The sequence below is a fragment of the Phytophthora parasitica genome (genome assembly GCF_000247585.1).
Source record: "Phytophthora parasitica INRA-310 unplaced genomic scaffold supercont2.6, whole genome shotgun sequence".
In the NCBI taxonomy this organism is placed as follows: Eukaryota; Oomycota; class Peronosporomycetes; order Peronosporales; family Peronosporaceae; genus Phytophthora; species Phytophthora nicotianae.
The window spans coordinates 2106766-2124817 of NW_008648992.1; the positions used below are offsets into that span (position 1 = coordinate 2106766).

An 18052-nucleotide genomic window follows, 5' to 3' on the forward strand; every position below is an offset into this window, starting at 1 on the left:
GCCAGATGAACAAATTTGGACTCACACGTCAATGTGTGAATCAACAATTATGGTGATTGTGGTGATTGTGACCTTCACTCTGACTGATTGTTTACGAGACAGTAGGGTTTACAGCCTGGCATCAGTGGAGAAGCAGCCCAGGGCGTCAAGGTCCGTGACAATGGCTTTTGCACAACCTTCCGGGTCTTCGAACACCATTAGGTGCGACTTGCCGATCATGGGGGCATGGACCGTGAATATTTTGGGATGGCGAGAAGCGATGTCCTCAAAGACCTCTTGGCGATACAACCTGGAGGTGCTGCCGCTGTGAAACGTGGTAGGGCACTTGGTCTTAGCCTGCTCTTCCTCCGAGAGCCACAACCGACCGCCGCAATAGATCGACGCTTCAATGGCCGGGTGGCACGCCAACACGACAGCTTCGTCATCCGACTCGTCGGGAACGATGGCGCCTTGCATCCAACACGCCAAACTCTCGCGGTCCCACGACGAAAAGCTCTTCCAGTTCTCAAAGAAAGAAGTTGCTGCTTCTCTTGATGGCCTACGCGTACAATGCAAAGCAGTTGATATCTTACCAAAACGTCAACGCAGTTGCAGTCTATTGGTACCATTTCCACTTGCGCCTCAACGTGACGTCCGCCATGAAGTTGTATGGACGGTTCGGGCCTTCCGGCATTGGCGGTCCATAGATTGGCTCAAACAGCACGAGCGCCCTGAAGGTCCCGGGACTGGTGATCTCCGCCTTCCAGAGCGCCGCCGCGCCCATCGAATGACCGATCCCAATCACTGGTCGCCCACCAGAGCTCAACCGCTCAGCCGTCTGCAACAGAGCAACGGAGGCCACTGCGATCGCATTGTTGGCGGGGTGCGTCACATGGGGACCTTTCTCATCCACTTGAGCGACGACGCTGTTGTCCCGATTGGATCCGTGGAAAGGAAGATCCACACTCACAAATTCCACGCCAACCGGGTTTTGCAGCAGAGCAGACTGCTGCATATGGCGGATGATCGGAGCCCAGATTTCCTTGCAAAAGCCGGCGCCATGTGCGAACAGCAGCACAGGGGGCATCGCCATACTGTTCTCACTTTTGATTGTGACCAGATTTATCCGAAACTATGTGTGATAAGCAAAATTTGATTACGCCGAGAAGTTGAAGTGTTGGTTGATGCTGGCAAGGTTGTGTTGATCTGCTTCACTACCACGCGATCATTGCAAACGCGTGACAAAGCCATTCTCAAGTTGATGGCGTAGATGATCTACGCTAGCTCGTGGTGGCAGCAATGTCATGAGTAGCCAAGAATGGAGCAAAGTCCTTAGAAAGAAAATATCCTTGAGATGAAGAACCTCACAATGAAGAATGCGCAGAAGCGATCTCCGCTGTCTAAAAACATGGCTGCTTCAAGTAAGGGCTCTAGAGCAAAGGTTTTATTAGTAATAAAGCCACATGAAATGGGCATGCTAGCGAACTATTCTAGACAATTAATTGTCCGGCGTAGCCTTTATAAAAAAAAATATCGGCGACGTGGACACCGCTTTCCCGCCTGAGATAAATACAAGGAGGTTCCTCAGTAAAGTGCTCCTTCATAGTAAACGCTGATGTCATCAAAGACTCACGCCATTTCGTGGTGACCAACCCAGCTGCAGGCTCGCAATCAGGCAATACAATACGGAAGACACCGTTAAATTAAATCACCAAAGATGAAACCAGGCAATTGACACTACCGTAGCGATGAAGTTTTTTTTTCTTGTCGCTTTCTGCAATCGAATGAATAGCCATAAAAATTATGCTTGCGAATCCGATTGCGAGCCCTGGTACGGAGCAGCGGCTGTGAATAACATTTACGAATTTACTCCAGCTCGACAACTACCCAGGCCATGGACGAAACAACGACGACTGCCCCGATTCTGCTTTTCGTTCACGGCACCAACTTCTGCAAAGAAATTTGGAGACCGATCGAGCGTCATCTCAAGAAGCTGCCACTGTTGGAACTCTTGCCCCAAATTCATTTTGTGAGCATCGATCTCGCTTACCACGGATCCAACCGCGATGAGAGCATCCCTGTTGTTGTTAACATGGAGGCTGGCACAGCGAAACATCCGGCCAACAAACTCGTCACTTTAAACACAGAGATCATTCTCGGTGAAGTACAACGACTTCGTGCCGCTTTCGGTGAGAGACCAATTGTGGGGATCGGTCACTCGGCCGGTGCGTCAGCACTCTGGAACGTTGAGGTACGAAACCCCGGTACTTTTAGCGGGCTAGTGCTCTTCGAGCCGTACGTCCACAAAGGTGGACCTCGTGACCCCAAGTTCGAGCGCTACATCTTCAACATCGCCATCAAGCGGAAGTACCGATGGGAGACTCGTGGAGCTGCCGAAGCGTACGTTAACAACGTGAAAGCCTTCAAAACTTGGGATCGAGAAAGTCTCGCGTGCTGGCTGGAGGGGGCCATTGTTCCAGAGAAGGAAGGATCGAATGCTGTAGTTCTGGCGTGTCATCCGACTATCGAAGCAGCGGCTTATTGCGGGGAACGACTCTGGTTGACAGACGAGGAATTATCGAGTCTTCCGTGTCTGGTTACTTTTCACAGCAGCGATGACACGTGGCTGTTTGACTATGATCACTTCGCGCATCTCGAGCAGAAATGGCCACAGATATACAAGAACCACCCACCGATGAAGGACACAACGCACAACCTCATCATGGAGAAACCCAAGGCTTGTGCGGAAGCGATTCACGAAGACCTAAAGGAGTTGGAATGCTTCAAGTTAGTGTTTGCAAAGCTGTAGCAAAAGCAGCCACACCACTTGATCACCGCTAGTTTTAGCTGGCAGCTTTCAGTACCGGCACCTTGTAATGACAAACTGATTCGAAAGATCACGCATAATGCAATTCTGGGGAACTCTAACTCTACCCTAACGTATTGCAAGGTTTTGTCACGGTGAAGACCGTGACAAAGCAGCTTTTGTAATGAATGAGGTTTTCGGCACTTGAGGATTTGAACTCAGTTAGAACAGCATCAGGAACGGATGCCGACACCAACAAAAGCCCCGCTTCTGTTGTTTGTACACGGCACCAGCTTCTGCAAGCAAATCTGGAAGCCAATCCAGCACCAGCTCGAGAAGTCGCCGCTCTTGCAACGTGCACAATTTACAAGCATGGATTTGCCCTACCATGGCGCCAAGAGAGACAACAGTGTTCGTGCGGTAGTTGACGAAGTATCAGCTAGTGTTAGGCACCCGGCTGGGGACTGGCTGGCCCGAAATTCTGCTGAGATCTACAGCGAAATATTGCAACTTTATCAAGAGGATACCGAATCTGGTTTCGAGCGGCGGTCAATCATTGGGATCGGTCACTCTGTTGGAGCTGCCACCCTTTGGAATATCGAAGCCCAGAATCCAGGAACGTTTGCCGGACTGGTTCTATTTGAGCCGATTGTCGAGAAACCCGGGACTCGTGACCCGAAGACCCAACGATTCATGGTCAACACTACGCTTAACCGGGAGTATCGCTGGTACGTCATTTGGATGAGCCTCACGGTATTAATTTCCATTCTCTAACTACGTTTACATGCTGTTCGTAGGCCAAATTATGAAGCTGCTGTTCGCTACTGTGAAGACTTCAAGGGGTTTGCGTCCTGGGATCGTGAAAGTCTGAAGGGCTGGAGAGAAGGAGCCATAGTTCCGGAGCAAGATGGGTCTGAATCTGTAGTACTGGCATGCCATCCGACCATCGAAGCCTCCATCTATTGTCAGAACTGGCTGTGGCTATCCGATCATGAACTGGCAAAGATTTCGTGTCCAGTTTCATTTTACGGAGGAGCTCGCTCGAAAGTGTTTGCACATGACTATTTCGAGAAACTGGAACAACGCTGGCCTTGGATCTACACGAACCATTTTCCGATGGAGAACACCTCACACAACCTGGTGATGGAGAACCCAAAAGCATGCGCAAGGGCCATTCTCGACAGCATCAAAACACTTGACTGTTTCAACTCGCAAGAAAAGTTTGAGTTCGTTGGCTGAAAGTTGACAATCCACAAAATTTCCCTCGGATTTAATCCTAGTGAAACTACTGCATAAATTCAAATAAAGTGTTTTCGTTCATACCTCAACGGTGACACCCTAAGGCAAGTTGTCTTTAGGCGCCGCTGTAAATGGCTCGATCTCCGCGAGATCCTGAGCGATCTTCTCTGCTGCAAGCTTCGGGTTCTCCAGCACCAACACGTGCGAATTGCCCTCCATAGGTTCTCGCATCGTGTAGATGTGGGGCGATTTACTCTGCAACGCCTCAAATCGGTCGCGGAACCACATTTTAGAGCGCGATCCCCAGTGGAAAGTGATGGGGCATTTCGGCTGCTGCAGCTCGTGCTCCGTCAACCACAGAGGCGGTTGGCAGTACAAGGACGCTTCGATGTTCGGGTGACAAGCCAGGGTGACAGTACCGTCATCAGCCTCAACTAGACCGCCTTGCAGGTATCCAGCGAGGGTCTCACGGTCCCATTTGGCAAAGTTCCTCAAGTTGTAGAAATGTTCTTCAGCTGCAGCACGAGAGGGCCACGACTTGCCACGTTGAAGTGTCAACCCGACCATAAAGTCGATCATGTAGTCTGTCTCCGGCGAGTTTTGGGCCAGCACGGGCTCGAACAGAATAAGGCTGTCAAAGGTGCCCGGATGAGCGACTTCGGTAGCCCAGAGCCCGGCCGAGCCCATGGAATGGCCGACACCAATGAGTTTATGTTGCGTTTTGCCCTCGGGGTCTTCCGTCATGGTCTTCTCCTTCCAGTTCGCCACCTGCTCCTGTACAGAGCCAGCCACCCACTCGACGAGATCGTGTGTATTATTCCACACCCGGGGAGCTTTCGGGTTGCTAAGATCCACTTCGAACGACTGCACCGCCGCCGGATCGTGCTTGTCACCATGATACGGGAAGTCGAACGTGACGATCTCCGTCGGAACATTCTGCACAACCTGCGACTCCTTCAGTCGACGGATGATCGGATCCCAAGTTTCCTTACAGAACCCGCCGCCATGAGCGAATAGCAGCGTCACCTTCGTGTTTGACATTGTGGTAACTCCGAGAAATTAAAAAGTGAACAGCGAGATACCCCGACCAGGGAAGCGTATGCAACTGTATGCTGAGATTCTTCCGCTTGTCATGCATCTCGAATGGTTGACGTCACCATGGACGTTGAAGCTGCTGATTGTTCAACGGGGGTAGATGTACATGTATCTCCATTTATCAATCCGACAAGATGCCGGTAACGCTGTTGTTCGTACATGGTGGTGGATTTTGCAAGAACTGCTGGGACCCAATTGTGCGACGACTAAAGACTGCGCCGTTGCTTGCCGGCGCCGAGTTTGTGACGTTCGATTTCAAGTGGCACGGCGAGAACTACGACCACTCGGTAGCGGCCCAGGTGGATCGCAGTAACCCAGACAAGCCCCGAGTGGATCATCCAGCCAGAGACATCACGACGTGGGCGCCGCAGCAAGTTTGGAAGCAGGTGCAGCAGATTCGAGCGGATCAACGTGCTAGAGGTCAGAGTGACAAGACGCCGCTGATTGGTGTCGGCCATTCCATGGGCGCTATGGCGCTCTGGAAGACGGAGGTCACACACCCTGGCACGTTTGCCAGTCTCAGTCTGTTTGAACCTGGTTATGGCGTCCGCACACCGGAGAACGACTATACTGTCGACTTCCTCGTGGCGCTAACACTGCAGCGCGAAGCCAAATGGCCGAGTCGAGCTGCTGCAGAGGAGCATTTCTATAACTTGAAGAACTTTGCTCGTTGGGATCGTGAGGCGCTCGCCGGGTATCTTCGTGGCGGTTTAATCGACCAAGCGGACGGCTCTGTCATATTGGCTTGTCATCCGTTGATTGAAGCCTCACTTTACTGCCACACGCCAATGCATCTCAACGACGAACTGCAACAACGTCCTCGCTGTCGCATCACTTTCCACGGAGGAGGCAGGTCTAAGATCCACAACGCGAAAACATTCGGAGAAATGGCGAAGAAGTACCCAAGTATCTATCGAACCGGACCGCTGATGCCAGGACTTTCACATGCTTTGGTGATGGAGGACCCTGCGCAATGTACGCATGCAGTTGTGAAGGATCTGGAGGAGCTCTACCCAACTGGACCAACACAGCCGCAATCACGCATGTAGGAACGCTTAACGATGTTTGTATGATGCGTAGATAGCAAGAAACAAATCAAGACTATGAACACTGTATTTACATGCGGCTCGGTGTTTTCTTGAACGGAGCAGCCTTTATGAGGTCGCTCAAAATCTTGTTCGTCGCTGTCTCGGGGTCCTCGAGTACTAGCAAATGTGTGCAGTCTTTCATCGGCCCGCCGATCGAGTAGATATCGGGGTACAGCTTCATCGCATGCTCAAAATACGGCGTAAAGAACAGATTCGAGCGTTCTCCTCCATAGAAGCGAACACTGCACTTCGGTCGTTTAAGTTCGCTATCGGTAAAGCGAAGAATCTCGTGGCAGTACAATGACGCTTCAATATGCGGGTGACACGCCAATACCGTCTTCCCCTTAGCTTCATCGACGAGAGCTCCTTGCAGATACGACGCCAGCGACTCGCGATCCCAAGAGTTAAAGTTCTTGAGGGTTTCGAAGTACTGCACCGCTTCTTGTCTCGACGACCACGACGCCGTCCGCTGCAGCGTAGTAGCCACTAAGAAACTCGCGATCGTGTCTGTCATCGCCGGGTCCTCTTCGCCATACACCGGTTCGAATAAAATAAGACCGTCAAAGGTGCCAGGATATTGCACCTCCGCGTTCCATAAGGCTCCAGCCCCCATAGAGTGGCCAATGCCAATGAGTGCTGGTCTCTTCCCCACTGTATACTTCTCCTTCAGCATCCGCACTTGACGCTGCACTTCTGCCGTCGTCCACGGCACCAAATCCTGCGCAGGATGGTTTGCTCTCGGACTCGCAGGATTGCTCATTTCAAGCGTTGGCGTCACGGATTCGTCACGCTTCGCGCCGTGATAAGGAAAGTCGAAGGTTACGAACTCCGTCGCCGCTTGTTGCAGGGCGGGGGAGCTCTTCAGTCGACGGATAATGGGGTCCCAGATCTGCTTGCAGAAGCCGCCGCCATGGGCGAAGAGCAGCGTAGCCTCTGGCATCAAAGGAACAAGAAAAAAAAAATGAAAAATGCTGACGTGAATTATTATTTTTGTTTGTTTGGCCACTTCAAGTTGGTAAGGACAGGACCTACAGCCTAGAAGTCTGTGTGTATGGAGCGAACTGCGCCAGTTCTTGGGCGATATTTGCAGCTGTAAGCGCAGGGTTCTCCATGACGACCAAGTGTTTAAGACCTGGCATCGCTTCACGCACTTTGTAGATGTTGGGGCACTTTTTCTCAATTGCTTTGAGGTTCTTCTCAAAGCACATTTGAGAGCGACTGCCCCAGTGCAAGTAGATTCGACATTTAGGACGCTGCAGCTCTGCGTCGGAGAAATGAAGCGCCTTCATAGAGTAGAGCAAGGCTTCAAGCCGCGGGTCACACGCTAGCGTGACAGATCCATCAGGTTGGTCCAATAGTGCGCCGCTCAGATGCGCTGCCAATACTTCGCGGTCCCACGAAGCGAATCCATCGGACGTTGAGAAGTATTCTTTAGCCGCAGCACGCGATGGCCTGGCATTTAGCAAGATAAGCTTACGAACTTAGTGAAAATTTTTTAAACTCACCACACCGAAGGACGTCGAAGTGCCGATGCCACGAGATACGAGCGCACGGTATCAGTTCTCGGAGTTTTTGTATCCATCGCCGGCTCAAAGAGGATCAGCGCGTCAAAGGTGCCTGGATGCGCGATTTCCATCGTCCAAAGTGCCCCAGATCCCATGGAGAAGCCGACACCTACGAGGAAATCTGTTGACTTCCTTCGTAGCTTTCCTACCTGTTCGGGCATTGCCTTCAAGTACCAGTTCTTGACGTCGTCACAGTCGGTTCCTGTGACTCTCGGGGCTTTGAGGTTGCTCGTATCGACCTTCAAAGTCTCCGCTAACTGTTTGTCACTTCGACTTCCGTGGTAGGGAAAGTCAAAGGCTACGAACTTCGTCCCCACACGCTGAGCGACGGGAAATTCCTTCAGTCGACGAAGCACCGGCGTCCACATTTCCTTCGAGAACCCGCAGCCATGAGCGAACACCAGCGTCACCACAAGACGCTCCCCCATTTTAACTCTAAACTGACTGTACCTTTCTAGTTCACACTGCAAAATATGTTAACCTTGTGGATACAATACACTTTTAAAACAGTTTAATACTGAACATTATTGAATTTCAACCTGTATACCTTAGTAATACGTTTTCTAAAACCGAAAACCACATCATTACCTATCGTTCTGGATCCCTATCATGGCGGCCAAGACAGTTCTTATCACCGGCAGCAATCGCGGCATCGGCCTCGCGTTCGCCAAGCACTACAAGACGGAGGGCTGGAAGGTCATCGGCTGCGCTCGTAACGTGGACGCCGCCACCGAAGTAAGCTTCCACCCCATTCATTCCCAATACCACCTCCATCTAACTATACTCCCTCTTGTGTGTCATCAGCTCAAGCAATTGGAGCCGTGGAAGCTGCTAACTCTGGACACTAGCAATGAAGAGTCCATCCATGCAGCGGCCAAGACACTGGAAAACGTTCCTATCAACCTCCTTATCAACAATGCCGGCATCATGGACGTGCACGACCTGCAGTCGACCACCAAGGCGGATCTGCTGCGTCACTTTGAGGTGAACGCTGTGGGCCCGTTTCTTATGACGCGTGCGATGCTGCCCAATCTCCGCCTTGCAGTGAAGGACCAAGGCTCGGCTTTTGTGGCTCAAATCACGTCCAGAATGGGCAGCATCACGGACAACGGGTCGGGAGGTGTCTATGGCTACCGCGCATCCAAGACGGCGCTCAACATGATCACCAAGAGTCTGGCTCTGGACCTTCAGGAGGAAAACATCGGCTGCTTGCTCCTACACCCGGGATACGTCAACACGGCCATGGTCGGATTCCAGGGAACCGTCTTCACCGATGACAGCGTCAAGGGGCTGGCCAGGATCATCGCAAACGCCAAACTTGAGGACTCGGCAAAAATGTTCCACTTTGAAAAGGGAGAAGTGTTGCCATGGTAAAAAGTTCCTATTTCTGGTTTAATTTAGACGCTTTTAGATTGCCAGAATTGAAACCTCCACTTCAAATTGATCCAAAGTGTCATGGCTTCGTTGCCCTCGGTTTCTGGTGATCAGGGCGACCTGCGTGATCCTACCTTGGAGGAATTGTATACAGGTCCAGTTCGTGCACTACCTGATGAGATCCAGCAAATGCCAGCGGAAGACACGGCGTGTACATTCTGTGGCGTCAGCTACTTTGTCTTTGCCGAGGTTCAGGCACTCCAGATTACAGTCAAGCAGTACAAAAAGACCTTCCGAGTGCGTATACCGCTTTCATTGATTCTACTTTAATAGTGTACTAACCGGGTTATAGGATTTTGTGCGGTTTATGGAGTGTGAGCGCTCGGTAGCGCGAGATTTACGACAACAAGTAGCTGAATTGAAAGGTAGTTTTGCAGAACTTGTGGCAACTTGTAGCGCTAGAGTCAAGCAGATTTCAGAGCAGAATGAAGCGTATTGTACAGTCAAACAAGAAGCATTGGACCAGCTACAGCAGCTACGAAAAGAACTTTTGGAATCTGAAAGTTCCCGTCGAGAGCTTCAGATATTATCCGAGCGCAACGAAGAAGAACAAAAATTGTCACACTCACTGGTCGAACAAAAACTACGCAACGAGATTTTGCATTTGTCAAGTCAAATGGAGAGCTGCAAACTGCTCTCTCAGTCACAACAAGCAGCTTTTCAGGAAGAGAATGACCGTGATCAACAGCTTATTCGAGAACTCGAGTCTAAGTTTGTGGAGGGCCAACAACAGTGGACAGCGGCTGAGCGACAAGTTGTAACTGAGCGAGATGTCCTAAAGCAGCGACTTCTGGCCATGAACGAGCGTGTGGAGCTGGAATCGAGTACTGCACGACAGCTGGAAGGCCAGTTAACTGCTATTCGAGAAGAACTTCGTCGAGTAGTAGCAGCTAGCGACACTGAGCGCAAGTCCAGTTCACAAATGAACAGTGAGATTATCCAACTTAAGCATCAACTCCAAAACCTGGAGAAGACGCGAGCTCAACTGGTTTCCGAGAACGGACGATACAAGGACGACAAATACAAACTGGAAGATGAGATTAATACTCTGCGTCTTCGTGCAGATCAGCTGCAAGGACAACTCAGTGTGAGTACAACTTCTACTGAGAAAATAAAGAATGAGTATACTCGTGACTTGGAAAAGTTACGAGGGGAACATGGTAACGAAATCAGTCGTCTTCAACGAGACCACGCGAAAGTCATTGAAGCGCTAAAAGCGAGTCAGAATAATTATCTAGAATATCTGAAGAAAGAGACTGTGGAGCGTCAAGCGAAGGGGGAAGAATCGTCACGTCTCGCGCGTTTAGCGATGGAGAACAGAGTGAGTACAGAGGAATTTCCTGTGAATTATTGACAGTACGTTGACGATTGGATGTTTTGAATTGCCTAGCTAAAGGATGCAGAGCGTAGAGCGAACGATTGGAAAGATCGTGCGTTGCAAAACGCTAGCCAGCGCGAGGTAAATTTACTGCAGTCCATGCTATATCTAGTTTTGGGGACCATGTTGAAAATTCAATTCTCACAATAGGAGGCCAAACGCAATAGTTCACATTACGAGTGCATGATTCAGACGTTGCAGGGTCGGCTCGACACAAGTGAACGTGAAAAGGTGATATATTTTTTCGTACATGTCCATATTTCCAGCTCACATGTTATGTTGATATCGTTTTGCAGCAAAAATTAGTTGAAACAGCCAAAATTGAGCGCGCTATGCTGGAACAAAGATTGAAGAGTGCCCAAGACGAAGTACGGCAGGAAACCAACATTTCACTCCAAGAAGCAGGACAGCAACAAAAGGAACTCCAGAACGAGAATGCAACTCTTCGGCAACAGGTAGATAACCTGCAGAACCAACTGAAACGCCTACGAGACCAGCCTGCAAAGGCAGCCCAGACTAACGTAGCGTGGGATAATAATCAGACTGGTAACAGAAAAGTATGTCGCCACGAATCAAGCAATCGGGACGAGGATAGCCACGAAAACGAGAAGATTATCGAGCAGCTTCGAAGCAGGTTGAAGCAGAAAGACCGGGTACGTTGTTTCTTGAGATCTTGAGCACGCTGAAGTAAAACTAACGTTTTGTCGGTACAAGTAGGAAATTTCACTGTTGCAGCAGACAGTTCATCGTGAATGTATGGAGCGGACATCGCTGCTTGAGAGAATGCGAAGCAGTAAGGTCCTTCCTGAGATAGCAATCTCTTCGCAGGCAGCTCTATCGGACTCAACAGCTTCAAGCAGTTGTAACAATACAGAAGACCACACAGAGCGCTCCGAGCACTCCAGCATCGAGAATCAACAGCCCAAGGCATCATTTTATGAAAAACTTAGGCGGGCAGGATCTCGGAAAGCGAAGCCCAGAAAGTAAATAGTTAGCCGTTAGAAGTAGCAATCATCATCCGTCTCCTCCTCAAGTTCGTCGCCACCACTCGAACTACTGTCATCTTTCATCCAATAGTTCATGCTTCCCTGCATTATTCGAGCGATTCGCTCGGTCTCCGAGTCGTGTGCGAAAAGAGAACGCACAGATGAGGGATTGCTTGTGTTCTCGCTTTGGCTGTTGTATCGTTGCTGGAATACACACATATCGGACGACGAAAGTCGATGATTTTTGCCACTAGTATCAGTTCGTTGTTCCCTGTAGGAATACAAACCTGGCGTTATGTTGGCCACACTTTTGCCACTTAACTGCCTCTGAGACGAAGTCTTCGTAGGATTGCAATTCAACACAGTAGCGGGTTTTAATCCCGACGTGTGTCTCGAGCTTTCAACCAGGATTGAACCTCGTGATCGGAGCGACTGTGGCTCTTGCGTGACGAGTGAACTGGGACAACTACAACGCTTAGCTTCGACTTCCAAGCCGATGTCCACCATGGATTTCGTTGGTAATAATTCTGACACGCTGACGGAACTTTTATCCAAGGAAGTTTTTCGTGCACGATGAGCACTGGGGGGTCTTGAAACGGGAGAACTGGGACAACTGCTATGCTTATCACTGATCCCTCTGGCATGATACACTTCATCCTTCACACTACCAACCGATGCAGATTTTGCTGCTGGCTGACGTAAATATGATTCACGCATCTCGCGCAACATTTCGTACATAAGGTCCAGTTTTTCGTTTGGTAACGTGGTGTGTGTCATACTGGGTTGCTCGATGATAAGAGGAGTGCTTACATGGTCAACGATATCTCGTGGGCTTGTCACACCATGTTCCGCTTTCGGAGTTTTGTCATCCTGCTCTTGCCTAGTAGACATAGTAGAAGCCGAGAACTGGGGTTCTTCTTCCTCCGACTGAACATGATTCTCCTCCGTAAATTCAATCGGGTCGCAACCCACATCAACGGTTATCTTTTGCTCCTCAGCGAAATCTCCAAGATTTGATTCGTCACCACTTTCCTTAAAAACTGTTTTATCAGGTTCGGCCTTCGAGTCCGCAGTTGGGGCAGTCTGCACCGAGCACTCCACCATCTCTACCACAAACCCCAACTCGAATGGGTTAGCCTGAACGGCCTCGTCCACATATTCAGTTTCTGGTACAAGGCTATGATCGGAGCAACTTTCGGTAAGAAGCTCAGCGCCCGCGGTATCAGAACATGGAATACTCGAAGTCTCACTTGGCACATCCAGCGTGACACGGTCCAGTTCTGCGTTAGACTGTGGCGCTTCTTCCTCTGATTCCGAATTATTTCCACTAGGAATGTCCCCAATTTCCATAGCGTCACAACCCACATCAACGGTTGTCTTGGCCTCCTCAACGTCATTATCCCAATCAATTTCGTCACATTCATCCTTTGAGTCTGCAAGTGGGGCAGTCTGGACTGCACAAGCCACCATTTCTACATGAAGCCCCGGCTCAATTAGATTCACCTGGACAGCCTTCTCAGCATATTGAATTGTTGGTGCACACTTGGGACTGGAGGGAATGGAGTCGGGAATTTCGACCTCCCCAGTATTATAATCCGGCAAACTCACAGTCTCACTCGGTACACTGTCGCTGCCACTCGATAGATCCTCAAGTTCCAAACTGTGACCCAGTACTGCACCATCTTCGCTTAAGTGCTCTAATCCTAGGCTTTGGTCAAGTTGCTCATCAGACTCCAAACGGCATTCGGTATCATGGGACTCCTCATTATCACACTCTGAGCCAGGCAATAAGGAGCAGACTGTCCCTCTGGCTTTTTCATTTTCGTCGTCGCTTTCCGGTAGCAAAGAGTGACTAAATTGATCGTCCGGCACAACATTCTCCTCCACTTCTGATTCTGATTGTTCATCGCTCCGCTGAGGTAGAGTGACGGCTGGGTCAGACATTACGTTCTCATCAAGTGATTCCTCGTCTGCAAGACGTGAGAGTTTCGTATCGTGCTGTTCTGGTGTCTCACTTGCACCAGCATCAAACTGGGGCTCAGTATTGAGAGAGCGACTGTCAGATACGTCACCTTCAAGATTAGCAAAATCCATGGTTATCGGCATTGATTCCGACATCCTTGACGTAAAGTAAGTAACCTTTAGCGGAATTGCTGATGGCAGCTTTCGGCACTCAGTAATTCCATTATCCCACACGATCGGGACATCCACATCAGTCCATGATTCTTCCACCCCCATATTCTGCGTAGAGCCATCACTTTGCTGGCGTTTTGTTACCCGTTTCCCAAATGCCTCGTACAAATTCAGTCTCGCCTCACCCATGATTGTTTCACGAGATTGCGTCCCAAAGAACCCATTTTCGACGTGCAATGCAAACAGTATCTGGCTTTGAGGCCCCACCGCAGCCAGATCCGCACGCTCTTCGTTGAGATAGGCTCGTGATCGAAATGTATGGATGAAGCAGGAGTTCAAGTGCCTGTTCACTGCATCCCACCAAAGAGCAAATGACACTCCTTTTATCTTACCCGGAACCTCAGTGTTTCCAGTAAGTACTAGTTGTCCTTGAATCTCACATCCCAAAAGAGGGGAAGAACTCCAGCCACAACGCTGTTGTTTACTCTTCTGTCCATTATGCTGCACCACAGATCGCCAGCTTTCACGAATACCAAGTCGAATTTTGCGCAGAGCTCGTTGATTTCCTCGCGCAGTTTCGTGAACTTCCGGATCTTTAGATGTATACTCCAATTGCTTCTCACTAGTATCAAAGCCATTCGCCTTTCTTGTGGTGATGAATGTTGGTGCTGTTGATTGTGAGTCGGATCCATTTTCCTCATTTAAGAGTGCTACCAATCGTGAATGAATTTGTGACGTTCCTGGTATCGACGCTGACCGGAAGATAGTAGAGTGTCGGAACTGTTTCCGAAACAGCACTCCACGAACGATTCCTTGTAGCTTAACGACGGATCGAATCGTTTTGGCCCATGTAAGAAGCTGTAAAATAGCGTAAAGTAATCAGCAAAGGTATTCAGTCAAGGTAATAGTTCATAAGCATACCTGCTCTGCTGTTCCAATACAAACTCGAGCTCGGAGATATCCAGACAGGTTACCCGAGAACGGATCCTCAACTGGAAATTTGCCATCCACACCAACACAGGGGAGTAACGTCTCAGATAGACTACGCAGATCCTCCTTGTCATGACTAGTACAAGAATTCATCCCACATCATGATGTTAGAAGCAGATCATTCAATGGTTCTTGATGTGTAACAAACCTGAAGAGTGAGGCTAGTTGTTTCAACGGTACTTTTGACAAGCCTAGAAGTCTACGCTCAGCGCTCCTTGCGGTTTGCAGCCACGTTTCTATGATCTTTAGCAGCATGTATAACACCAGCTGGCGATTAGCAATCTATGAAGCACCACTACTGTTAAGCCATGCACAAACGTACCAAATATCCACTAGAGAAAAACTTTTTGGATTCATCGACAAATTCCGACTGAAAAATGTGGATACTTCCACTGAAATCAGCCGATAGTAAAGACATCCAATCAAACCATCGAGAAAATCTCAATTTGCGCGTGATTGACCGATCAAATTTTTTTGATGCAGGAGAAACCCTTGAGAAATGAGAAGGCACGGTGTACCGAAGGGTAATATTTGCTCCATTTAGTACATTTGCACCATCAACACTTTCGTTTGCCATTATAGGGCTGGAATTTAACCTTGCTCGAACAATTTTATCGCCCAATACTGAAAGACTGACATTTGACACGCTCTCAAACATCACCGCGAACTGGAAGGATTTATACTTGTTGCTACTATTCCTCAAAAATGTTCGGTGTTGTGTCCTCTGCTGTACTTCTTGGTGAAGCCGCTGATCAAGTGTATAACCGGACAAGAGGGGTCCTGCAGCACCACCATGCTTCACTTGCACTTCACTTGAGTCTGAGCTGATGGACGGCGGAAGAAAATCATTGTCACTCTCTGCGCTAGGCTCGGAATTTGACAAACGCGCGTCATCGGTCAACACTTTGCTCCATTGGATCGAAGAACCCACAAATTCTGCCACTGTGTCAGGTTCAAATGGTAGTCCTCGGTGGATCGGTTGATCCACCGTATAATTTGTCAAAACAGGGTCTTCATCTTTTTCACCAATCTCTCCATTGTTATCTTTTTTCTTCTCATCTGTTACAGCTCTCTCCATCGACTGCTGCAAAGCCTTCCCTTTCTCCAAAAGCTTTTGAATCCGCTGGAAATGAGCACTATTTTCCACATCGTCTTTTCTTCTGCTCTTTTTCAACTCCTTTTCCTTCTCGATCATTTTAGATTCCACTTTAAATACCCCTTTTGTCTCCTCAGAATCAACAACCTCCACCCAATCCGACACCGGCACTTCAGCATCCAAGTAATCCTCTACAATTCCCATATCATCGTCAATTTTTACATCACTCTCCGTCCACTGGACATCAAACGTCACAGCTAAATACCCCGCCACTTCGCCCTCCTGTCCTTCGCTAGGTTTTATCTCACACAGCACGTTGTCCCTTTTCAGAGCCACCAATTTCTCCTTCATCGTCATCACTTGGTTATCTCTGTATAAATCCAGAGGTAATTTACATTCTCCAAATTGTTTTCTTGTATCTCGATCGATCACGTCCAGAGTCAAGTGTCCCATGTCGTGGAAATATTCCAGTAGCTGCTCCGGCAGAACGTTAACGGGATATTTCATTGCAATAATTCGATGCGGCGAATACAGAGCCTCCGAGTGGACAACTCCATCCCCTGACAGTACTTTCGGTCGGAAGAGGCTACCGGGCGCCTCCTCTCCCCACCAACGCACGCGAACAAACGACTCCCGAGGCAGCGGCGAGGAACTGACAGCACTGGCTAAAATATGCGCCACACAGAGTGTTACAGTGCCGCACCGCCGCCCAGACACTTTAGGAGGGAGAGATTCACCTGTGAGCTCCTGAGGCAATGATAGATAGCGTCTGGATAGCGACATGGAGCGCGGTAACGTGTCGTCCACGTCTGTAGCCATGTTGAACCCCAAAGAAAGTAAATGGATGAATTTCAAACTAGATTTTCATGTTGGTTTTGTGAATTTTCACTGCTAACATGTGATTTCTCGTAGGACACTTTTAGGTAGTTCATCATGACTTGCAACTCCATTAAGTATTTTGAAACTAGCCGAGCGCCGCCGCTACGCGGTGGTAATTTATGTTAGATCGCAATCGCTAAGGCGTCCACTTTGCTTCGACAGGGTTATAAGCTTTCTAAACCATGTTTATCGATTACCCTTAATTTTTTTTCTTTAACACATTTGCCGATTACTTGAAGTATTTCATTTAACCCTACAAATTATTTTATCACGTTACAACTATTTTTATAAAGTACATTCTCCAAGTTGATCAGTGCAATCCACAGGTTAATGTGCTTTGTACTATCATAGCCTCCTGTTTATATTGTGAATTCCGTCCAAATTTGCCGATTTGGGTCTGTTTGAGGAGCGGGAGGACAATCGCCCACACACAAACCCAAAGAACCCACCAAGTCTTTTCTTGCCATCTTATTTCGTACTTAAACGGGTCATGATACGGAATTGAATGCGCTGGGCGATTTGGTGGAGGTTCATTCAAAGAACCGCCCATGGAAATATTGAGTAGAACTCACAATAATTTTACCAACACGTTAAAGCTTTTCTCTCATTCATTGTACACCTTATTTACGAATATTTAGTGATACATGAAGTCTCATGACCAACACTATTAACAAACGTTTTATTGATTTTACATTCACTACCCGATGGTTTGCAGTGTGCAGTCTGGAGTGTTTCCTTAGTTCGTTGTATTGTTCGAACACCACTCCAATAAAAAGGAAATTTATTAACTTGTGTTTGTTGAACCTGTTAGTATCATTGTTTCAAGTCGCCTACTGTTCATGTAGAACTCCCAATTAGCTATGCTAATAGCAGCTCACACGCACAGGTTTCAGCAAAGTGACTTTGCGCTTAACTACTGATATGGTTAAGCTATTTCTCTAAATTATTCTGCGTCATATTAAGTGTCCACGTTTACAGTGAATTTGAGTTCGATTACCATTTAGCGATGATATAAGGTGCCCCATCATGCTTATCTAAAACTTGTCGCATCCACTCTCTGTTCGCAATCACAGCTATTTGCAAACAAAGCTTGTATTCTACATTTTTACAATGTTGTTATAATACTACAATATGTGGCAAATTGTCATAGTTTTTCGCTTAGTTAGAGCAAAGATATTGATCGCTGAAGCGTGTTATCTCGGTCCATTGCAGTATGTTCGACCTCAACTGGTCCAACCTCTTAACCCCTTCAACCCGATGGCCTGTATAAGATGGGTTAGCAAATCCTATGGAAAGGATTATCCTCTAATCTAAGTTGTATATATACAGCCCAGACTTAAGCTTATACTTGATTTTTGTATACTCGCATATTAGTTTCTGCCTG

General features: G+C 48.5%; 10 protein-coding genes across 11 annotated transcripts; 5 read left to right on the forward strand and 5 right to left on the reverse strand.

Moving 5' to 3' along the window:
- Positions 1–108: 108 nt before the first annotated feature.
- PPTG_04359 (hypothetical protein) lies at positions 109–1072 on the reverse strand (the record flags this gene model as incomplete). The annotated part of the gene is made up of 2 exons (XM_008898259.1): positions 109–538; positions 606–1072. The coding sequence occupies 2 exons, from the start codon at positions 1070–1072 to the stop codon at positions 109–111; spliced, it is 897 nt and encodes a 298-aa protein (XP_008896507.1).
- Positions 1073–1873: 801 nt separating this feature from the next.
- On the forward strand, positions 1874–2788 carry PPTG_04360 (hypothetical protein; the record flags this gene model as incomplete). Its single annotated transcript, XM_008898260.1, has 1 exon — positions 1874–2788. One exon carries the CDS (start codon positions 1874–1876, stop codon positions 2786–2788), a length of 915 nt encoding a protein of 304 aa, XP_008896508.1.
- A 369-nt stretch (positions 2789–3157) lies between these two features.
- Positions 3158–4108, forward strand: PPTG_04361 (hypothetical protein; the record flags this gene model as incomplete). Its single annotated transcript, XM_008898261.1, has 2 exons — positions 3158–3513; positions 3583–4108. The coding sequence occupies 2 exons, from the start codon at positions 3158–3160 to the stop codon at positions 4022–4024; spliced, it is 798 nt and encodes a 265-aa protein (XP_008896509.1). The 3' UTR covers positions 4025–4108.
- Positions 3776–5167, reverse strand: PPTG_04362 (hypothetical protein). Its single transcript, XM_008898262.1, has one exon. It carries the CDS (start codon positions 5063–5065, stop codon positions 4124–4126), a length of 942 nt encoding a protein of 313 aa, XP_008896510.1. The 5' UTR covers positions 5066–5167; the 3' UTR covers positions 3776–4123.
- Positions 5159–6243, forward strand: PPTG_04363 (hypothetical protein). Its single transcript, XM_008898263.1, has one exon. It carries the CDS (start codon positions 5254–5256, stop codon positions 6166–6168), a length of 915 nt encoding a protein of 304 aa, XP_008896511.1. The 5' UTR covers positions 5159–5253; the 3' UTR covers positions 6169–6243.
- PPTG_04364 (hypothetical protein) lies at positions 6162–7176 on the reverse strand. The gene has a single exon (XM_008898264.1). The coding sequence runs from the start codon at positions 7145–7147 to the stop codon at positions 6236–6238; it is 912 nt and encodes a 303-aa protein (XP_008896512.1). The 5' UTR covers positions 7148–7176; the 3' UTR covers positions 6162–6235.
- On the reverse strand, positions 7170–8248 carry PPTG_04365 (hypothetical protein). The gene is made up of 2 exons (XM_008898265.1): positions 7713–8248; positions 7170–7659 (listed from the first exon to the last, which is right to left on the reverse strand). Exons 1-2 carry the CDS (start codon positions 8198–8200, stop codon positions 7236–7238), a joined length of 912 nt encoding a protein of 303 aa, XP_008896513.1. The 5' UTR covers positions 8201–8248; the 3' UTR covers positions 7170–7235.
- Positions 8249–8381: 133 nt separating this feature from the next.
- PPTG_04366 (hypothetical protein) lies at positions 8382–9146 on the forward strand (the record flags this gene model as incomplete). The annotated part of the gene is made up of 2 exons (XM_008898266.1): positions 8382–8507; positions 8577–9146. 2 exons carry the CDS (start codon positions 8382–8384, stop codon positions 9144–9146), a joined length of 696 nt encoding a protein of 231 aa, XP_008896514.1.
- Positions 9147–9227: 81 nt separating this feature from the next.
- Positions 9228–10871, forward strand: PPTG_04367 (hypothetical protein; the record flags this gene model as incomplete). The annotated part of the gene is made up of 3 exons (XM_008898267.1): positions 9228–9443; positions 9499–10527; positions 10597–10871. The coding sequence occupies 3 exons, from the start codon at positions 9228–9230 to the stop codon at positions 10732–10734; spliced, it is 1383 nt and encodes a 460-aa protein (XP_008896515.1). The 3' UTR covers positions 10735–10871.
- On the reverse strand, positions 10527–16662 carry PPTG_04368. Of its 2 annotated transcripts, XM_008898269.1 has the most exons (5): positions 16527–16662; positions 15016–16450; positions 14842–14936; positions 14625–14769; positions 10527–14561 (listed from the first exon to the last, which is right to left on the reverse strand). In XM_008898269.1, the coding sequence occupies exons 2-5, from the start codon at positions 16294–16296 to the stop codon at positions 11583–11585; spliced, it is 4500 nt and encodes a 1499-aa protein (XP_008896517.1). In that variant the 5' UTR covers positions 16297–16450; positions 16527–16662; the 3' UTR covers positions 10527–11582. The 2 variants fall into 2 exon arrangements, with proteins under 2 accessions (XP_008896517.1, XP_008896516.1); XM_008898268.1 differs by having other exon boundaries at positions 15016–16662.
- Positions 16663–18052: the final 1390 nt, after the last annotated feature.